At 43.9% G+C, this 18,297-nt stretch overlaps 1 protein-coding gene across 4 annotated transcripts in view; it reads left to right on the forward strand.

The window, feature by feature from the left end:
- The window catches only part of ESRP2 (epithelial splicing regulatory protein 2), a 78,605-nt gene that overhangs the window by 23,094 nt on the left and 37,214 nt on the right, over nt 1–18,297 (forward strand). For all 4 annotated transcript variants that reach the window (XM_006117636.5, XM_006117635.5, XM_014570754.4 and 1 more), the window contains exons 4-8: nt 10,039–10,152; nt 12,446–12,560; nt 13,363–13,461; nt 13,579–13,639; nt 15,184–15,294. In XM_006117636.5, coding sequence (XP_006117698.2) covers nt 10,039–10,152; nt 12,446–12,560; nt 13,363–13,461; nt 13,579–13,639; nt 15,184–15,294 — 500 coding nt within the window. The remainder of the gene's footprint in view (nt 1–10,038; nt 10,153–12,445; nt 12,561–13,362; nt 13,462–13,578; nt 13,640–15,183; nt 15,295–18,297) is intronic.

An 18,297-nucleotide genomic window follows, 5' to 3' on the forward strand; every position in this document is an offset into this window, starting at 1 on the left:
CTGTAAGGTTCAGAAGCATATATCCTAGCTGTTCCCGGAAGCAGCATGCCCATCCACAACTCCTGAAGGCATTGTACCCCTTGCAAAGGGTGGGCTAGAACAGCTCCTCCTTGCACACTCTTCCCCGGTGCAACATGTGATTCCTTCTGCCAAACTGCGATTCCCTCTGCCAAACTGCATGTGGAGCCCTGGTCATTGTCCTATCTTTGAGCTTCATCATTGTTAGTGCTAGGTTCATGCTCCGAGTGCAAGGACGGGTGGATCTTGAGTAGGTGAAGAAGGGATTTTGGCAAGGTTTATTACACCCTAGATGGACTTCCCCAGAGGAATTCATGATCATGTAGCTGAAACTTGGAACACAGCTTGAATTTAGGGTTGCCAGGTGTCCGGTATTTTACTGGACAGTCCGGTATTTGTGCTCTTTGTCTGCTTTAAAAAAAAAACAGAATACTGGACATGTGCAATGTCTGGTACTCTGATTTTTCCGGCTGCACACTGGACGGAAGCCTGGCGTGGGCGGGGGGAGCGCTAGAAGGTGGGGCCATGATCAGCACTAGGCGCCTGTGATTGTGCAGAAGCTGGGCAGAGGTGGTGGGAGTGGCTAGGACTATCCCACCCCCACCAGGCTTCTGCGCAATCACAGGCTCCCAGCGCTGATCATGGCCCTGTCTCCCAGCCAAGGAGTCCCAGCTGGGAGGCGGGGCTGCAATCACTGCTCTGGGCGCTTCAGAAGCCTGATGGGAGTGGCAGGGAGAGGGAGTACTTATTATCCTGCGCTTTGCTTTTGCTTGACACACATTTTGAGCCCGCGTTGGGTTTTTTGTGTGTTTTGTTTTGTTTTTTGTTTGACCAAAATACCGCATGCCCGGTAATTTTGGGGGTCCACCTGGCAATCCTACTTGAATTTCAGTGCTGTCTGTATCTTTCTTGTGTCTTGTAGTAGTAAAGGGTTCCACGGCCTCATTTCATGCTGGCTTACACCAAGAGGACAGAACTCAGTTTGGAACTTGGTCAGCAGTTCTGTTTGTGGGAGCTGGAATAGGTTCCTACTCCTTCTGTTGTAGCTGTGTTGTCTCTGTAGGGCTAGCAGGAGAGAAATGCAACACTTGCTTTAGTCATTCAGTAGATCTTAGGCCACATCTCCACTTGCTGGACTATCCACTCTCTGGAGATTGATCCACCAGAGTTTGAGTTAGTGAGTCTAATAAAGACCTGCTAAATCGAACACTGAGGATGCTCTCCATCAGTGCTGGTACTCCTCACTATTGACAAGAGTAAGAGAAGTTGATGGGAGCATTTCTCCCATTGACCTTCTGCTGTGGGGCCACCCCAGAAAATCAGTGCAAGGTACATCAACTCCAGCTACATCAAGTCACATAGCTGGAGGTCCAGATCTTGCATCAAATCCTCCTCCTCCTCCTCCCCCCCCCCCCCCCCCGCCCTCCAATCAGCGTAGATCTGGCCTAACTCAAAGTGTGTGTAGGGAGCAGGTCTGATGTTCTGATATTGATTCGAATAGAGCCATGTGTGCGTGATTGGGAAGGTGTCTTACTGCTAGGTATTGTTCATTGGATTGGGCTAGTATGGATGGATTTTGCAATTGAACTATGCCCTTGAAGCATTTCTACATAAACTGCATGCACTGAATTAAATGGATGAAGATGCCTTTCAAGGATGGGGGTTGGGAAAGGGGGGGGGGAGGGCAGATGGGGAATCCACACAGCCACAGTTTCTTCTTTTAGCCATTTATAAATCATAACTACGGGAAGGAGCCTGCTGAAGAACTTTCAGATTTCTCTAAGATCCACAGCTTTGTTTGTTCAGTCATAGTTAAAGCAACATGAAGGGGGACTATGTCATTTCAGCCACTTAGGACTGGTTTGCAGAAATAGCAGCCTATGCTGGCTCTCATCCAGTATGCTGCTGGCTAAACATGTCTTTCCACTTCTCTCTGTGCTCTCAGCTACATGACCAGAATCCTGTTCAGCCAGTTTTTCAATCTGGCATTCAAACACACTTCCCACTCCCCTTAGCCCCCAGCAGCCAGGCCTTCAGAGAGGTTAAGTACAAAGTAGCTTGTTTGCAACAGAATTTCGGTTGAATAGTTTACTCCAAAGCTGAACTACTGAATAATTTCCCTGTGCATGAAGGGATGCCTTAAAGGACCACCAAAGCGACTGTCCCTACACAATATACACACACACAGAGATGTTCTCCATGCTGGGAGCAGCTTACAATCTAAATAGACAAAGGCTGGCTGTGAAAATGCTGTGAGACCCAGATGACGATGCCATTGCAGTCTCTGTAACTGGGGGTATGGGGGGGGCGGAGGTGTTAGCAGGGGGGCTGGAACAATTTGTATAGTTGGTTCAGTGGCTCTCAGCTCTCCTAATTGCAATCACAGTCCATGATGGCAACTCTCTCAAGCCAGGGAATGCTGCTGCACCCCAACACCCCCACTCCACGTATGGGAGTCAGTATGTTGCCAACAGACACTAGCGCCTTTCAGACTCATAGGGGAGGAGTTTCAAGGAGGGATTGTAACTGACTGGGTAAGTGCCTTGTATGTCAAAATGGCGGAGCGCCACATACATGGGCCGCATGAAATAAAATATAAAAAGAAGATAAAGGTGAGAAGGTTTTCATTGCTAGAGCTAAGGAGAGGGGTAGGAGGGAGGCTTAGCAAATGAGCAATTCTAGCCTGCTCTAACAAGCCACACGCAAGGCAACAGAGGCCAGGAAAGTACAGTGTAAAGCTCATTCTGGCCTTACTTTGCCCTGTGATCTGTTGCGGTGCACACGTGTAATGAAAGGGTTTGGAGGTGGGCTCTGAAATCCTTCTGCACAAGAGGGGAAAGCAGAAGGAGCACTTTCAACTGAGAGCCTGAATTTCTTGACTTCTGCTTCAATGTGGTTTGATAACCATTTCCACACGGACATGCTCCAACTCCCCCTGATGACACACTGGACTTGGTTAGAGCTGTTTTCTGGGGCCCATGTCGTCCCCTACCTGAATCGGTGGTCAGGAAGCTGAGCCTGAGCTCTGCAGTTCATTCAGACTTCCCCAGCTTTGGGTGCTCTTGCAATTGCTATAAGTGGAGAAGGCACTGGCATAAGTCTCTGCTGCTTCTTGCTATTTCTCTAACTGTTGCTCAGTATCTTTATTAAAATAGTCTTCTAATCTGGTAACTTTCCATATGAGGCAATTTCTTAGCTGGTATCTTTTTAACCCTTTTTTAATTTAAAGTGGGTGATTGTATCAACAGCACCAATGTGCCCCGTATCTCCAGCAATAGGCATGTGTGCTGCTACGCTACATTTCACTGTTAATGTTTATAAAGATGCAGTGTAAATACCCTCCACCGATTTGGTTCAGCCCATTTTGCAATGGCTGCTTCTACACCTGCCCTTATTCCCTCTACTCATGGGGTGCTCATCGGTAACTTTATAGAACTATTTCTCATTCATAGTTGGAGACCTTTCTCCTTCAAGCTCCTGCCACATGAAATAGTGGTCTTGTATCTCTCTCGTTCATTAACTCTCCATTAAATGTACAGTATCTGCAGCTTGCGCTCCTTTTGTATGAATTCTGTGCGTCTTCAGAAGTAATTGGGCACAAAGCTCACTATTCACTTCCTTTAACTACACAGATTCTCAGTAAATCTCCTCAGCTATTTCTAGTCCCGCCTCCTCACCCACAAATATTTGTTCTCCTTTGTCTGTATTACTGTTTCGCTGTAACTGTTGTCTGTAAGGTGCTGCATCTAATAAGAAAACATACAGTTCTCTACTTTCCATTATTATAGGGAGTCTCTTTGCTACTGGGCTGTAGATGTGGCAGTCTCCAGAGGGGCTTTTCTACCTCTCTGGAATTTGCTTGTCTTGCTGGGTGTTTATACTGCAGACCAAGTATTTTGAGCACTCTTAGATCTTGATCTCTGGGTTTTATGCAGCGGCTGAAAGTCTTCCTTAAACAATGACCCGCTGTGTGGCTTCATGTTCTTCAGACCTTTGACTCTCACCTGGTTTGAACATGAATTCTTGAACAGCAGGCCAAATATTCTAGGAGGGAGACCATCCTTCTGCACTAATAGGGTGGGAATAAAGCTGGTTAAAATTTGTGTGTGGAAGAACAGACAGAGGGAGGTTGTGGAGTTTCCACAGTTTGAAGTTGTTCCCTTTTTACAATGAGAGAATGTTATGTTTTAAAATGAAAAATCTTTAATTTTGATTATTTTTTGCACTTTTCACTTTCTCACAAATAGCTATGATGATGTGTGTGTTGTTGTGCAAGTTTTATTTCTGGTTTTGTTCCTGTGGGGTGGGGGTGGGGAGAGGAAGTGAGGAATGTATGTTTGTGGCACATGTAAAAGGGAGGGAACCTTTCTACATCTTGAAAGAGTAACGTTGAAAGATGTCCATGCACATCCTTTTTTACACTGGAAAAAAAATTGCTTCCCTTCTTCTTAGAAGTTGGGGGCAAAAGAGTATTTTAAGGGAGAAACTGAGAGCTACTAATATCTTTCCCAAGCTTCCTTTTTTTATATCACAAAAGTCTGTTTGGAGGCATGAGTTTTTGTTTTGTTTGTTTGTGTTAAGATTAGAAAGGGGGGAGGAGAGGGTGAAGAACACTGTACTTTAATTTTCCTTGGAGGGGACAGAAATGTCTTACTGCTTTTGAAAAACATTAGAAGAAACTGGAAATTTGTTTTTTCAAAACGTTTTCCTCCCTTTTATCAAATGAAACTTTTTCAGTGGAAAAACTGTTTGGCCATCTTTTTTTTTTTTTAATTTTTTTTTTTACGAGAAATGTTTTATTTGAAAATAACTAAACTTGCTCTTGTACCTAGGGTTGCCAGATGGTTGAAACAAAAATACCAAAAACCCACGCACCCCCCTCAAAAAAAAAAAAACAGAGAAAATTCTGTTGAAGAGGGGAAAGAAGGGGGGGGGGGGGGGAGACCAAAAAAGGACTCAAAGACTTAAGCAAAAAAATAATAATAAAACAACATTAAAACAGCATGTCCCCTTTAAGAGTGAGTGCAGGGATAGGAATGGAGGAGAGGTTGAGCACTAAGACCCAGGGGAGTCATTGCTTCCCCTTGGTCTTTTTGCTGGCAGCCATTTTGTGCTGGCAGCCTTGTGGAACCAGGTAAGCAGGGGGGCTGGGGGAGAGGCCGGGCACTGAGTGTTTGTAGGGTTGCCGGGTGCCTGGCATTTTCACCTCCTGGCCGCAGAAAAAAATGAGAAAATACCGGACATCTTAGGTGTCCGGTATTTTCTGAATTTTTTTTACCAGACAGGAGGCGAAAATACTGGACTGTCCTGGTGAATACCAGACTCCTGGCAACCCTACTTGTACCATGACCTTTTAAAGGGATTAACCTTTTGTAGATTTAATTGCCCTAATGCTGTGGTGTCTAACCAGTTCTGAAGCAGTAGCCACTGTAGTGACTACTGCTATATAGTGAACTAGCCAAATGGAACCAGTCAAATAGCCACATGTTGCTAGCACGTTGGATACCATGGCCTTAATGAATAGTGAGACTATGCTACTGATGTAAAATGTGATTGAAGCATCTTAAGATTTTGATTTTGGTTCATTTCTTTTTTTCCTGACATAAATTTAATTGAGTGTTACCTGAATGTGGAAGACAGTGAATACTGGAGGAGAGGAGAGGGGAAGGGAAGATTAGAGTTTTTAGAAGCTTCAGGAATGCAATGCCTTGTGCAAATTGTGTATACAAGTTGCTTGTGCCGTTACCATCCTGGCAAGCAAAATGGGCTCAGTACATGCACTTTCCACAGGACTGTGTCTTCCTGTGTGTGCTCATCACCTATCAAAATGGGACCTGGGCTTTCCTTAGACCTTTGGGCATTGCAATTGGGGAAAAACTAAAGAACTTGGTTGTGTGTAAAACTGTGATACTAAGAGATGCTATTGTACATCTGAAATGCTGGCCCTAAGCTATAGTTTCTGGGGGTTGCCAAAGATTAGTAAATGCTTAAAATAGGTATATGCTGGGCAGGAACAAAAATCCTGAGTGGTAATGCTCAATAACCTTTGTATAGAGCCGTGTGAAGATGTGCCAGGTTCATGAAACACTGATGTTTGACTTGAGTAGGGCTTGCAGGTTGAGGGATTCTGAGCAGTATGCTGCTAAGCAGCTCAGTTCATATTTTGGAAGGGATTCATATTGGTCTTGAAGCAGAGCTTGTCTTTTCAAGACCCTATGTTATTTGTGATAGAAATGTAGCCGTGTTAGTCTGGTGTAGGTGAAACAAAAAACAGGAATATGTAACATTTTAAAGACTAACAAGATGGTTTATTAGATGATGAGCTTTCGTGGGCCAGACCCACTTCCTCAGATCAAATAGTGGAAGAAAATTGTTACAACCATATATACCAAAGGATACAATTTAATAAAAAAATGAACACCTATGAAAAAATTCTGAAATTTGATTTGTCCTTTTCATGTGTGTTCCTTTTTTTTTTTTTTTTTTAATTGTATCCTTTGGTATATATGGTTGTGACAATTTTCTTCCACTATTTGATCTAAGGAAGTGGGTCTGGCCCACGAAAGCTCATCACCTAATAAACCATCTTGTTAGTCTTTAAAGTGCTACATAGTCCTGTTTTTTGTTTATTTGTATCTGCCTTCTGTGCTGCTCTTGCTCTCTGCAGTAGCATCTGCCTCAGTGAACTTTCTTACCTCCTGGATCTCGTTCATTGGCCACAGAATGAATCAAGTGTTCCCTGTGCCATGCCACACACCTATAAAACAAACTGTAGAAAAATACAGCATCTCTAATTATATTTGCTAAAGGAGGAAGTTTATCTTTTTGCCCAGTTCAATAGTATACAGGTAACAAAGCTCAGTAATCTGAGGTTACTACAGCAGCAGCTGTCTTGCTGAAGAAGGAATTGTAAGTTAAATTGGCAAATCAGAGATGGCAAAGTACTTTTTTGGCATGAGACCTAAATCTCCTTCAGATTCAAACCCCTAGTTGTATTGGTCTGACTCTTGTTTTAATGAAAGGGATGAAAGAATTAATTTTGAGTTCCTAGCTGCCATCTCCACATGTTGCCTAGATATTACAGTGGTGCATCCTGCTAATGAAACCATATACCTCTAGGGTGTGGTCTGTCCCATCTAGTGGCATTGAGACCACTTAGAGAAATAATAGAGGCTACGTCTACACTGGCATGATTTTGCGCAAATACTTTTAACGTAAAAACTTTTCTGTTAAAAGTATTTGCTCAAGAGAGCGTCTACACTGGCACGGATGCTTTTGCACAAAAGACAACTTTTGCGCAAAAGCATCCGTGCCAGTGTAGACTCTCTTGCGCAAGAAAGCTCCGATGGTCATTTTAGCCATTGGGCTTTCTTGCACAAGAAATTAACTTGTCTGTCTACACTGGCCCTCTTGCGCAAGAGGGCTTATCCCTGAGCGGGAGCGCTAAAGTGTTTGCGCAAGAACCACTGATTTTTGTACAGTACAAAGTCAGTTTTCTTGCGGAAATACTCGCAGCCAGTATAGACAGGTGGTTGCTTTTGTGCAAAATCTTGCCAGTCTAGACGTACCCAGAGAGTCTTGGCTAAAGCTGTAGAGCAGAGCCATGCAGCTTTTAGCGCATTCAATAAAAAGGCTTGCATTTACTTCCTGAGGTCCTGCCGTCCCACGGCACAAGGCGCTCGGGTGGCCCTGGCCCTGGGGCACGTGCCAGCACCGGGTGCAAGGGCATCCCCGACCCTGGCGTGCCCCAGGACGCACGGCCCTGGGCACCCGGCGCGTGAGTGGCCCCGCCCCTAGGCGCCTGGGAGCCTCTAAAGGTTAGGGACCACTGATCTAGTCCAACCCCCTGCTCAAAGCAGGACCAAACCCAAATAAATCATCCCAGTCAGGGATTTGTCAAGCTGGGACTTAAAAAACCTCTATAGATGGAGATTCCACCACCTCCCCAGGGAACCCATTGCAGTACTTCACCACCTTCCTAGTGAAATTGTTTTTTCTAATATCCAACCTAGACCTCCCCCACTGTAACTTGAGACCATTGCTCCTTATTCTGCCATCTGACTCCATGGAGAATAGCCTGGATCCATCCTCTTTGGAACCCCCTTCAGTTAGCTGAAGGCTGCTACCGAATTCCCCCCCCCTTCCTCCCCTCCGCCCCCCCACACACTCTTCTCTTCCACAAGCTCCTTTTCCCATGTTCTTCTTCCTGCCCTGGGGGAGATGTGTGGATTGGCAAGGGAGATTTGCAGCAATCTCAGAAAAGAAGTGTGACTTGTTGATGAAGTGTGCCACTACTGTGTGTCTGGGTTTTCCAGGACATTGCCTAATTCTGAAGCCTCCATTCTCTGTTCAGATGGATTTTTCAACCAGGAAATGTTCAGGATTTTTGTAGAGCAAAGGCTGCAGGTGGAGGAAGAGCCCCAATCGGTCTGTTCCCCAATGGTCTTCTCCCTGCACTGGCAGTTGGACTGATCCATGTGTCAGGCTTCCTGCCCTGGGGAGGGTAATTGGGGGGGGGGGGCCCTCCCAATTACCATGACAGGGAGCGACTCTGCCCCTCACCATCAATGAGTAACCCCGTCACAGATACCTCCACTCCAGTTCGCTCTCCCCCACCCGTCCTAGTGTTTCCCTTAGGGTTAACATGTGCTTCAGATTCCTCTATTACCCCTTTAACAAGGCTTAGTGGCTCTGATCTGAGCCAGAACTGGGTACCAGAGGAGAAGTCTAGCATCTTAGCCGAATACAGCCTGACATAAGCTGGTGGAAGTTTCACCCATTCAAACCAGGACTCAACGTGAGCCTCTGGGTTTTACAAACGAACACGAAGGCTACTTCTATGTAACACCTTTATATTGATGATCAGTCTCCTCTTTCAAGTTCACTCATTTAACTTTGTATGCAAAGTTGATCTCATGGCTAATTGTGTGATTGCTGTAGAATCAAGCCTCTATGGTGTAATATCTGCAGAGCAGAGATGAATTGTGGTCTCTACAGTGTCATATATGACTATCTAAATGAATAGGTGAAGCCATATGTAAAGATAACCAGAGTTCTACAAAGTAAATGGCAAGGGGACGTCATTGCTGAGAGAACTGTGTGGTGGTTGAATGATGCTATTAATTATTGCAATGTTTGTGGTACAATACGTAGCTACATTCTTTCAGGGAGCAGTCCGCATTGGGGGAAATTTAAGCAAATAACGTTTGTCCCCTTGAAAATGTATCCTCTTATCAAATCAGTAATTGGCTTGTTAACTATGGTAATACCTTTGCTAACCTTTAGCACTGATTAGGCTTGATCAGAAAGATAGAAAATTTAGGTACAAGGATGAAAATAACATTTAACAATACAGAAATTAGGGGCAAACAATCCTTTCCATAGTGGGGACTAACCTTGGGAGGAGCCTGAAAAGATGGGATAGCTTGTGTTAATATTTATTGTACCATATCGCTGATTAGCATTCTTTTGCCTTTGCGCAGACTCTTACAAATTCACTTCTCAAAACATCAGATCTCAGTTTGGCTTTGATTAGCATGCAGTGGTTAAAAGATCAATAAACCCTTCAGACTTGTGCTCCTGTTCTTGGGAAAGAAGGTTCAACTTAAGCTTAAGAGCAAAATAAAATTCAGGGGGCCAGTTTAGTTTATTCAGTGTTATGCTTGGTCTAACGTAGTTCTACTTTCCACAGAAAACTGAGAGTAAGGCGTTTAATTGTAAAAGTAAGGTTCAAACATTTGCAGCAGCTTCCAACAATTTTTATTCTGCTAAAAAGTCCTCTTTCTATTTTTAGGGAAGTTGTCCTTCTGGTATAAATCTGTCCTGCAGCTGTGTTCTGTCTGCTCCCCTTCAGATAATGGGGATCCCCCTCTCTCCTATTAGTTGTGACCTTTTAAAGATTCTTTGAATGTTAAATTTCTTTTTTCTCTTTGGAAATGTATTTCATAAATAAAATGATAAAGTAGTAAGATGGATAAGCTGAACCATCAAGAAAAATTAATTTTGCCTCTTTACTTTTAGTTTAGCCAACTGGTATCCAGTGATTTGAAGCTATTGGGACGAAGCTCTTACACACTCTGCACAGATGGCCAGTTACTCGTTCGGCAGGTCCTCCACCCAGAAGCATCCAAAAAGGTATGACATCAGTGAGGTGTGGTTGAAAGGTGGTCCTCTCTTCCAGATCAATAAAGGAAATAGCCTGCATCTCACTCATGCACCTGAGACACATCATCGTATGCTGGGAAGCTGGCTCAATAATATCTGTAGCAAATACCTAATGGTGTTGACTAGAGATGTAAGCAAGTAGTCATCTGATGCACCTAGGCGTATTGGTTAATCTACTCGACTACTTGCATTTCTCCCCTCCGCTTGCTGCCTCCATATCAGAGGCAGCAAGGGGAGGAGGAGCAGAAGCCAATGCTGGGGGGCAGCTGGCTCAAAAGCTGGTTCCCCAAAGAGACAGCAATGTGTGAGTGGGGCCCTGTCCCCAGGGATTATAGAATAGTTGACTAACCACTAAGAATTCATGTGGTTAGTTGACTATTCTCTTACCTGATGGCTAACATCCCTAGTGCTGACTGTTTCTAGAACTAAGAGAGCTGAAACAGTGGTGGGAAAAAATGCAAAGAATTTTTTTTTTTTGAGCAATTTGTTGAGTGCCAAAAAAAAATGGAAGAGCTTTTTGACCACATCAAACTCCTATCAGCTGACGCCATCTTGCCGACACTATTTTGAATCACTGCACCAGACCGCTCTCCTGCCCCGGTGAGCACAGGGGGCCAGGGACCATTTCTAGAGGTGAAGGGCAGCTTGTGAGCCGCACTTTAAGGGTGGGGAAGAGCCACATCAAGCTCGCGAGCTGTGGGTTGGCCTCCCCTGCTCTTGAAAGAGTTTGCTTCTTGACTAGGAAGGATGGTGGCTAAAATAATGGAGCACTAAAGGTGTGGAGAGCAACATGTGGAAAGAAAATACTGAAAGACAATAGATTAAAAGGCCTCTTCATCCCTTCTATCTATTCTCCTCTCCCTCCCCAAAAAGAGTCAGTGATAGAACAACTGTTTCTACCAGATCAAAGGATGCATCTCGCTGGGTTGTGAGGTACCTTCCTCTGCCCACAACATATATTTGCATCATCTTCAAACATTATTAAAACCTCTTCTCAGCCCTCAGACTGGCTTTTGTCATTTCCCAGTAGGGTTCTCCCTCCTCACCCTCATCAACAATCATGGGCTCAATGCCCATTAGTGTCCAATGCCTTCCTCACTATGTTCTTCCACCTTTCCTTGTCCAGTGCAGAATGGCTTAGTTTCTGTAGACTAGGTCTACACCAATCTTCTATATCATCTACCCATTCTCTGTGGGGTCTGCGCTTCCTATTCAAACCATCCATTATGCCGAATACCAGGGTCTTAACTTTTCGCTCATCGTTCATTCTGCAGATATGCCCGAATAGCTGTAACTTCCGTTGTATAACCTTCTGACTTGTCTTAATGATTTGATCCTAACCAAAGGTGAGTGCTTTTTGGTTGGATTAAAATCAAACCTCGAAGCATTAGCCACAGGACTGCTGAAATAGAACACATTTCTGCATGAAACATTATTTCTCTCTTCCTACAAATAAGCAAGCTAAGGGGAGAGGTGGTAATCTAGGTCTATCTACTATTGGAATAAGTCAGCGATAGGGAACCTTAGGCCTGGGAGCTGGATTTGGCCCCTGCCTTGTTTGGATCTGGTCCCTGCAGCTCAGGGCTCCTTCCCCCAGCATTGGGGAGCCCTTGCTGGCATTCCAGCCACCCCAACATGCGGCTGAAGCCCACACGATCTACTAGCCTGAGCCCATCTAGGCTCTGGTGTGTGAGGGGAACATGGGGAATGTCTTTCTATACATCAGTGAGTTTGGGGTGGTTGTTTTTTCTTATGTATGTGCAGCCCCTGACTGATTTATTTTTCCTGTGGGTCAGCAGCTCCCAACCCAAAAAAGGTTCCCCACCCCTTCCCAATTAGAAAGTATTTACTGTACTATTACAAATTTCCTTTATTTTTTTTTAACATTTCTACCTGTGATGCTTGAGGTTAAATAGGACCCTTAATTTAACACCACTCAGTTTCTAAAACTAGTAGATGCTGTGCATGGATCTGCATGTGGGAAGCTACCCTGATTTGCTGCTTTAGACTACTCTGTCCTTGCACTCAGTAGCACCAACAATTAATTCTAAGATCGCCAACTTCTAAATTGGTTGGTCTTGGTCAAATGAGTGACATGCAGCTCTGTATGCAGAGAGGGAAAGAGCAGATCTGATGGAAATCATACGTTTGTTGTGTAGCGATGGCCAGGTAAGATCCTTGCTCAGCTCCTGAAAACCTATTAGTCATTTACTAGGATGTGACATTCATAATGTTAATTTATTTTCTCTTTCCTTCCTTGCAGAACTTCCTGCTGTCTGACTGCTTTTATTCATTTTATGATCTACGCAAAGAATTTCATGTCTGCTACCCCAATTCAGCCCCCGTGAAGGATCAAACTATCAAATCCATGGCAGAGTGTATCCTTTTTGCTGTCACTTCTTCTAAACCAGAATTCTCCATGCATTTGTTTGTACAGGTTGGGCCTCCTTGGGCTGGCATCCTTAGGACCTGACCGGACCTGAATGAGGGATTTTGATGGACCAGGGAACCCCTTCCCCTTCCTCCAGCCTTGCTCTGCTCCTGGCCCAGTTGCTGGTCGCCTTTCCGGTCCCTCTGGACCCCCCAGCCCTGTTGGCAGGGAAGCCCACAGATCTCCAGCTGCCGGTCCTCCACCGGCAACCTAGTCCAGGAATATCCATGGTCCTGACAGACCATGGATGTTGTTGGACAAAGGAGACCAAGGTTAGAAAGGTTCAGCCTGTAGTTTTCACCTCCGTAAACTAACCGGAAAACTGGCTCTGTATAGAGCCCAAGGAGTTTTTAACATAATCTTGAAGTTAGTGTTGCAGTCTTCAGCTCTTACCATCTTGTTTGACATTGAGTCTTTTGTCTAGTAATGAGATTTAAAATAGGTTCAGTACTGTAACTTTGTGGTCCAGCTGAATACGGCAAAAGATCAGGTGTGTACCGGGGATAGTAGGACTCCCTCTTCTGTAAACTCATATGCTGAGATGTCCACTATCAGTAGTTAACAGAATGTTGACCAGTCAAGTGAATATTAACCAGTTTAAGAGCAGAGTGACACATGGGCAGTGGTCATGTGACACCATTAAACTTGATCCAGTTGAATTGTCTGCTATAGTCAACACACAACTAAGCCATATAACTTGTTGACAAATGATTGAGAAACCCTTTTATTTTCTTTGACTTGCTATATAGATATAGGCTTAGAGACAGATGAACCAGAAGAGGACTTTGGTGTGTGGCAAGTGAAAACCATGGTGGCTATTATTTTCAGCATGCTTTCAGAAACCTGCAGTAAGTGGGATATTTGTTTGAGATGCTCTTGTATGGAGGCCCTTAAGCAATCAGCATTTTGCCCACTGTTGCAATAGCTGGTGCTTGGGATCATATTTTAACTTCATCTCATATCAGTTACAGATTGCAGATTTACTGACCCCGAAACTGTGAAATACAAGTATGAAACAGGTCCCTGGTAAGTACGTTAGTGGTGGCAGTTTATAGCTGATATGGGTTTTAACTTCAGTCGGAAAAGCTTTGCAGACCTTTGGCCCACTGACAGTAGTAATGTTGGGAAGCCCCATTGTAGACAGGACGCCGCTGGTGTTTTAGGCATTCCCATTTAGTCCTGCTCTAAGGGCGTGCAATTGTTATAGCATATAAAATCATCAGTGGCATATAAGTATTACCATGATGGACTAGACTAACATCAGTAGAACTGAGACTTTTTAATAAGCAGAAGATAAATCTAGCTGATTAAACAGCTAGCATTGACAGGGACAGTATCTTGGAGACCCTAAACCAGAATAATCTCTCGGTGTCCCATTTTCTTTCTTTCAGTACAGAGGGATGGTAAAGGGAGCAATTGTACTGTGCACTGTATTGCAAACTCTTTCAAACTGCAGTTGAAGCTAATGTAAGGAACAGCAGATAAGTGTTTTGAGGGATTCTTGGACCTTGGTAGAAGGGAGCTTTTACACTCTTATGGCAAAAAGAGCAAGAGAGCTAAGCAATATGTAAAGACTAACTAGTTGCTGTCCAGTCAGAGCCTATTTAGAAGTTTCATACAGATTCTCTGATCTGGATTGCTACTTTCACTCAAACTTTTAAACAAATGTTGTTGTTTAGCACCTTAGCTCTTTCTCACTTTTGTTGCTGGTGTCTCTTGCAATGTGAATTTAAGTTCATAGAATGCCCTATTTTATGGTGTACTGTGTATATTAATGAGTGGGTAGTCAGCATCTGGTGGGGATAATTCACAGGGGACTGGGGAATATTTTCTCTCTTTCTCTCTCTCTCTCTGGAATTTTCCAATCACAATCAAGTTATAGAAAGGAAGAGACTGGAAGGAAAACCTCCCCACTTCCCATTAAAAATGGTAAAGATGAGCTTGCCCATTGCACGTGTACTATGAAATGTCTCAGATTATGTTCAATACCTTTCTTTTTGCCAGTAGATTGGCAAACTGTTCCTAAATTAATATAATTCCTTTAGCTATTTCTCTCAGAAGTTTAGCGCTTGTCTAGTTGTGCTGTTCTACATGGTGGCTTGTGGAGTGGGCAGATAAAAAATGTGTTTTGCTTTTGAAAAAAATTGCAGTAACTAGGAGGTCTGCTGTCTAAAACCCATGTGATCTAAGTTAGTGATGGTGTACAGCCATCTTTCAATGGCATGGAGACCCTAAATCATCTCTACAAATCTAATTCAGTCCCCTGCAGACTTGTTACCATGCATTCTATCTATTTAAAACAAAAACAAAACACCTTTTTGGGTGATGGGATGGCCTCACAGCACTTCTCAGGGTAGTAGGTAGGTATCCTCCATAGTAGCTTGCTGCTTATTTCAGTCAAGAAAGGGAATGATTAGAAAAATCCCAACAGCAAATACTTAGTGGTCTTAAGAGATTCTCTGTGATGCATGTGAGGAAGTGGTACTTCCAATTAAATTTAGGAGTGATAGCATAATGGAAAACTTGGATGAATTCTCTCCTTTTTAATGCGCTATTCTCTCTTTCTGCAGTAGTAAATCTGAAGCAGTAGACAGTGAAACAGTAATACGTGCCAGAGGTTTGCCTTGGCAGTCTTCAGATCAAGATATTGCCCGGTTTTTCAAAGGACTCAATATTGCCAAGTAAGAGTGCCAGATCTGGTCTAATGCTCTGTTACTTTGTTTTTGTCACCAGTCTTTATGTTGTGAAAAGTCCTGGCCTTCTGTGGTCTTCCTCCTCCTTGCAGGAAAGTTTCCACAAAAGATTTTGCCCTATTCCTACCTTTATTAGTTTTGCTCTTTCTAGTGTGAAAACTTGGAGCTATTGCCATCCATTACTTTTGGCAAGACACGATCCCTCTGTGTCCATTTCCATTATAGGTAAACAGGATATTTTTCACACAGGACATGTGGTAGAGTGAGACGCTGACTTCCATTCTTAGAGTTTAGTCTTTAACCAAAATACCAGTTTCACACTCCTCACTAGGCTACGAAGCAAACAAATCATTTTGCAAACAAGAAAGTAAAGAAGGGGAATGTCTTTCATTAGAACATGCACCACAAATTCACTTGTTCCTATCACTACAGGAACAGGCTCGGAGTGCAGTAGTAAGGACTCAGTCACACATTACTATGAGCTAATTGGGGAAGAATTAATATGGGACAAACGTTTCAGGATTCTAGTTTAGCTCTTAGGGAGGATAGGCTTGGAAGTCCACAAGTGTTGTCAGGAAAAAAATGTTAACCTGTGGATTGTTATTTACATTGTTTCCAATTCATATCTAATATATAAAGTGAGGATGATTCCTAGACAATACAGTAAGCCAGAGGAGGGAGTTGTAAACAGATATCAGTTAGAAAATGGGAAAATCTTGAGCACAGTTTTCATAATAAAAGAAAGAAATCAGAAAGTCATAAATTAAAACAAAATTTAATCGGGAGAAACTGGAAAAGTCTAGAAATGTGAGGTACCCAAAACAAACTTTCTTCTGGTTCTACATCATCTCTGTACTTTTACTTTCCAGCTGATTTACTCTATCTAATTTTTAAGATGTAATTTTCCCCCCATTAATGAGTTCACAGAGCTCTAAGTAAGTTTTACCTAAAGGCTTTGAAATCTTTTTACATTTGGGACATTTATTCTATTTCTTCATCGTGAATATGAAAGGTAGTGCAGTATTTTTTCTATACAGAGGTTTGTCAGACATTTAATGGCCACCTGTGGCGATCATTGGAATGCCCTATACTACCATACATGAGGTTCATGTGCTAAGTGTGTGTATGTATGAGAACTAGGTGATAAACACAACTATATCATAGTTGGCATCATCAGAAAGGCTTGGCAGGATAATACTAGAGTGACCAAATGTCTGGTTTTTAAAGGGACAGTCCCATATTTAGGCCATCCTGCAGCTGTCCTGATTTTTTTTCTTAGAAAATGGACAAATTGTCCCACATTTTCTCTTCCCCCATCAGTACCAGTGAGGCCTGTTACTAGCTGTATCCCTGCTTGATCCAGCAGGGATCCAGCAGGTCTGGGGCCAATGGTGGTTGGTTACTTGTCACCTTTGCTGGTCACCCACTGGCCCATTATGTACTTCCCCTCTCTGATTTGCCCCTCCCCCCCGGCCACTGCTCCTCCATATGCTTCTCTCTTCTCCCTCCCCCCCCCCCTCCCCCCCCCCATTCAGCAGGATGTATCCCGCTCCCAGAGCTGTGTGAAGAAGTAGCTGCTGGAAGGCTCGCGAAGCTCACCAGCAGCCTGGCTGGCAGGCTTTTTCCCTTCTCTACTACCTTAAGCTGGGCCATGCCCTGGGAAAATCCAAGGCCTCTGGGCCAGGGATTTGGCCAGGAAGAGCTAAAACTAAAGCCCCACATGTTACTGGCATAGGAAAGCCTCTCAGTCCTTCAGCTAAGGTCTGGAGAGGTGTGGGGGAAGCCATTTCCAGACGGTTCAAACCCTCCATCTGCAAGCTCCACAGCAGTCCCCCCCAAGCAGGAGCTTAGCACGCTTCCACAGCCAAACACACATGCAGCCCCTGGGAGCATAGGTTTGCTCTGTCCCCTAGGCACTCTTCTGCTGAGTCACGTCTCTGGCTGCTTCTCTGGAGGTAGGCATGCTGGGCCTGGTGTACAAGGCATCCAGAGGGTGTAATCCCTTCCTGCCCATGCAATAGCAGGAGGCAGCAGGGTTTTGTTGGTGGCCAGCAGTTAGGTGGTAACTGCCAAACACTGTGGGAGCAATAAGGAACGAGCTGCTTTCAGCTTCAGGGGAAGAGATGAATTCTGCAATGACACAAGCCAAATCGTGTGTCTCCCCATCTCCTTCCCTGTGGCTGGAAGCAGCTGCCATTCCTTCCCTCCTGCATTGGGCCCAAAAGCAGCACAGTTTTTGGTGTGAACTAAAGAAGGTAAAATTAAAAAAAGAACAAGTTAAAAATCACCTAGAAAAGTTAGATGCCTGAAAGTCACCAGGGCCTGATGAAATGCATCCTAGAATACTCAAGGAGCTGATAGCTAGAGGCTCAGATACCTCCTCTATCATCTTTGGAAAATCATGGGAGACGGGGGAGATTCCAGAGGACTGGAAAAGGGGCAAATATAGTGCCCATCTATAGAAAGGGAAATAAGAACAACCCAGGAAACTACAAACCAGTTAGTTTAACTTCTGTGCCAGGGAAGATAACAGAGCAAGTAATTAAGGAAATCATCTGTAAATACTCGGAAAGTGGAAAGGTGATAGGGAACAGCCAGCAAGGATTTGTAAAGAACAAATCATGTCAAACCAATCTGATAGCTTTCTTTAATAGGATAACGAGCCTTGTGGATAAGGGAGAAGCAGTGGATGTGGTATACCTAGACTTTAGTAAGGCGTTTGATACGGTCTCATGTGATATTCTTATCAATAAACTAGGTAAATACAACTTAGATGGGGCTACTATAAGGTGGGTGCATAACTGGCTGGATAACCGTACTCAGAGAGTAGTTATTAATGGTTCACAATCCTGCTGGAAAGGCATAACAAGTGGGGTTCCACAGGGGTCTGTTTTGGGACCGGCTCTGTTCAATATCTTCATCAACGATTTAGATATTGGTATAGAAAGTACGCTTATTAAGTTTGCAGATGATACCAAGCTGGGAGGGGTT

The sequence above is a fragment of the Pelodiscus sinensis genome, chromosome 12 (genome assembly GCF_052426305.1).
Source record: "Pelodiscus sinensis isolate ZL-2025 chromosome 12, ASM5242630v1, whole genome shotgun sequence".
NCBI lineage: Eukaryota > Metazoa > Chordata > Testudines > Trionychidae > Pelodiscus > Pelodiscus sinensis.